Source organism: Nematostella vectensis, chromosome 5 (assembly GCF_932526225.1).
Source record: "Nematostella vectensis chromosome 5, jaNemVect1.1, whole genome shotgun sequence".
Classification (NCBI taxonomy): Eukaryota; Metazoa; Cnidaria; class Anthozoa; order Actiniaria; family Edwardsiidae; genus Nematostella; species Nematostella vectensis.
Window position 1 is genome coordinate 4344945 of NC_064038.1, and position 3739 is coordinate 4348683.

General features: G+C 40.2%; 1 protein-coding gene across 1 annotated transcript; it reads left to right on the forward strand.

Annotated features, from left to right (window-relative positions):
* The first annotated feature begins 49 nt into the window (after positions 1-49).
* LOC5517780 (retinol dehydrogenase 8) lies at positions 50-2142 on the forward strand. Its single transcript, XM_001637723.3, has 3 exons — positions 50-520; positions 1092-1365; positions 1591-2142. The coding sequence occupies exons 1-3, from the start codon at positions 253-255 to the stop codon at positions 1913-1915; spliced, it is 867 nt and encodes a 288-aa protein (XP_001637773.1). The 5' UTR covers positions 50-252; the 3' UTR covers positions 1916-2142.
* The last annotated feature ends 1597 nt before the right edge of the window (positions 2143-3739 follow it).

Genomic DNA, 3739 nt, shown 5'->3' on the forward strand with positions numbered 1-3739 from the left:
TTTTTGTCAAGGAACGCCTGCTGGTATTTGCTCACCTTGGAATGTTATTAATTTATTACACAAAAAGTCGAAAAAACTAACCATTTTTTGCATTCCAATTGATTAAGATGTTTAGTTAACATTTCTCTGTTGTCATATGTTTATCCGCTAATTTATTGGTTTCCCGTCATAGACATCAGGTCATTGTGTGACTCTTTCGATGAGTGATTCCGTGACAGGCTTGCGTAAAAATACTGTAAGGAGTTTGGAGATATGGCTGCGCCAACAGTCGTTCTTATCACCGGTTGTTCCACCGGCATTGGCCTTGCTGCGGCCCTGTTACTTGCTAAAGATGATGGAAGACGTTTCAAAGTCTACGCGACTATGAGAAACCTAGAGAAACGCGGAATTCTTGAAGAAGCAGCACGGCGACAACTCGGAGATACTTTGATCGTGAAACAACTCGATGTCACTTCGGACGAATCGGTCACTGAAGTACTACAGTCTATATACAGTGCAGAGAGGAGAATAGACGTGTTAGGTGAGGCTATAACAGGAAAAGACTATGCTATCGTGTTATATAAAGTGGCAACGGCGTGGACAAGTTTCTCACCCCGATCATAAAATCTTACCTTATTGAGTTGTGTACGAGTATGGAATTTGAGAAATTTTGCAATAAATTCGCTTGTATCCAGGGTGGCCGGTCCCCCTTCTTTAGATATAAATTTTATAGGAAATGTTAAAACTAAAATTTACATTTCTCAATATGTTTTGTATATTGGTGTGTTCCCTTTCTGGCCAATGCTCCACCCCCCCCCCCCCCCCCCCCCCCCCCTCCATCCCACCTTCAACAAATCCAGGATCCATCCAGAGGTTGTCTAACAGCAGCCATGATGCAGCGATTTAACACATTAACCCAAACGTAAACATCATAACTCTTAGTGTCTATTAATTGTTAATGAGTGCCCTTCTGCTAAAGTGCCTGCTCTCAAATTAGTGCTTTCCCACCCCTCTTGAGAGCGATAAATCAAATAAGGCCCTAGTGGCACTAAAATGTGTTTTTTTTTTCACTTGTTCGACTCACTATTTTCTCTTTTTTTTTTTTTCTGCAGTGAACAATGCAGGCGTGGGACTGATTGGTGTTCTTGAGACTCACACCATGTCTCTTGTCAGAGAGATGTTCAATGTTAACTTCTTTGGAGTTGTTCGGCTAACCAAGGCTGTTATACCCAAGATGAAAGAGAACCACAGCGGCCATATCATTAACATCACTAGTATAGGTGGCATCCGTGGCGTACCTTTCAATGCAATATATTGCTCTTCAAAGTTTGCTGTTGAGGGGATGGCAGAATCTCTGGCCCCACTGCTAAGAAAGTTTAATGTGAAGTGAGTATTAATCTCAAACTGCGATAAACTACATTTTTTAACACCTGCTAATATTGCCCCCAATATTTTCTTAATGTTTCTGTTTTGTGCCCCCCCCCCCCCCTAATCTTACGTGGCCTGCTACAGCTCTGAACTGTGGTAAACAACATTTTCTATTACCTGCTGATAACATACTATCTCCTGAGTTAACTATATTGAATGTATCAATGTTCTTTTTTTTTTCAGAATTACCAATGTGGAGCCAGGACCTGTCAAAACAGCGTTTGTTGCAAATTCCACAGAAATGGCACCTGTTTATGATGATGAGGGTGTTGACGAAGAGACAAAGCAACTTTTGGAAAATGCCAAAACAAAAATGATGAGTGCATTTGCAACTGTGGCCCAGTCCCCTGAAGAAATAGCTCAGTGTATTCTTGATATAATCCTTATGGAGAAGTGTCCTCTTCGATATCAAACAAATAAGAACTATGCCAATGTAGTAAGCTCTAAGCTAGTAGATCCTAGTGGCGATGCTGAAGTTGATGCAATGTTTACACGCTTTTTCTCATGAGGTCTATATCCAAATGATTTGTGTGTTTTTATGGATCATTAGCTTTGTATAGAAATTATATTGATGGTATTGATTAGACATTATGGTGATAGTGTATGTGTTGTATTGAGGAGTGTTACTTGTACTAGTAGGTAGGTTAGCCAAGTAATTGTGTTTTTCCTTTTTCAACTTTGTATAGAAATTATGTTGATGTTTTTTATCATATATTAAAAAAATATTAATATATATATATATATTAATTTCTAATTCCTTTCCTAATAAATAATTGGGTATTATATTTTGATACTGCAACTGAGGGCGTGCAGTCATAGGTATTATATGGAAAAGGCATAGTATTTGAAGATTTCTTAATAAGAAATGACCCACTTTTTGGCCGCCAAGGGGGGGTGCGCGCGCACCCTGCGCACCCCCCCCCCCCCCCCCCCCCCCTGTGTACGCACCTGCCTGATCTTCATTTTTCTTTAGACACCTACTTGGTTTTTCTTGTTACTAGATCTGTCTTGATTTAGGGCCAATTTCATTTGTTTTAGGTGACAACGCAGTCCAAACCCCGCTCCGCGTTGAGGGATTTGTAATAGCCACATACCAATCATGCTACTGAGACTAGCACTATCTCTAGAAATAACGCTATTTTTAGGGTCACAAGGTCCCAGACAGAACAGCTGAATTTGATCCGCTTTTGCCGAGTTACAAGCGTACAGGGCATCAGGGCAACATGTGGTATCACTGTTATTCACCGGGCGGTCTTGTTTACCGGCTAGAGGCCGCTATCAGGCCGGATTTGTGTTGGGGGGTGGGGGGCGATTGGGTTGTTTTTATATATTCTTTTTAATGCACTCGCCTTGGGTTGATTCGATATGAACGTTTTAGAAGTTTTTTTTTTAATAATCAGGGGGAAATATGCGCTCTGGGATAGGTGGAGCTGAGTCTGCCAATATCATATTATTGGTCAGTCTTATTCCCTGACTTGCGAAATTAATAAAAATGGCTCTACAATTAAACTACAATAAAAAAGCAATATGCTGTTGAGGAATAAAAGTCAAGCTAAATAAAACATTGCTGCGACAGGTTAAGATACTGGGAACACATTCACCTGATGATCGTAACAAGCCAAATGCTCCTAAACACAAGAGTGAATGTAGGACCGAAATAAAAACCAAACCCAGCGCAGCCATGCGGCAAGATATGTGATTGTTGGCGGAACATAAACAATATGGACCCGCCTCGATGGCTTCTGTTTTGTGTATTCTCGGGTTCAGTGATTAGGCATTTATCTTCCTTTGATTGCTAAGATTTCCTTCAAAGTAGATACGCGCTAAGACTTCTAACATACTTCGTATAAATATATGGACCCCTCATTCCCGAGGCCGGGATTATAGAAATAAAGGATAATTCGTAAAACTTCTTCCCTTGATTAGAAAACATGTGTTAAATCAGATATCCCATGTTGAATGTCTTTTTCTGTACTATGGCAAAACCTTTTGATAAGTCTACATAAAAAACATTGCATTACATTTCATTGCTTTTATTTTCCCGAGTATTGTCCAGTTAAAACGCGTTAGTATCTTTGCTTTCTTTTGCTCTTATAACTATTTGTGGTCCGATAGAGGCTTCAAAACAAGGGCTATTTTAACATGCATGTGCAACAATGCACCATTCAGACACGCAGGGTGTGTCGAAGATAGGCGTACCGTATACACACCCCTAGTAGAACCGGAAACACAGGCGTACTTGCAAACACCAAAACATAACAAACCCCTCTCAGCTATTTGACCATTGTGACGTAATATTTACCCCTTTCTGTAAATACCACTTTATTGCAAT

What these genes read in the sequence shown, in the direction of transcription:
- LOC5517780 (XM_001637723.3), top strand. Translation starts at nt 253, where the DNA reads ATGGCTGCGCCAACAGTCGTTCTTATCACCGGTTGTTCCACCGGCATT. An exon ending in GAGGAGAATAGACGTGTTAG is followed by an intron (nt 521 to 1,091) that starts GTGAGGCTATAA and finishes TTTTTTCTGCAG; the next exon opens with TGAACAATGCAGGCGTGGGA. An exon ending in CTAAGAAAGTTTAATGTGAA is followed by an intron (nt 1,366 to 1,590) that starts GTGAGTATTAAT and finishes TTTTTTTTTCAG; the next exon opens with AATTACCAATGTGGAGCCAG.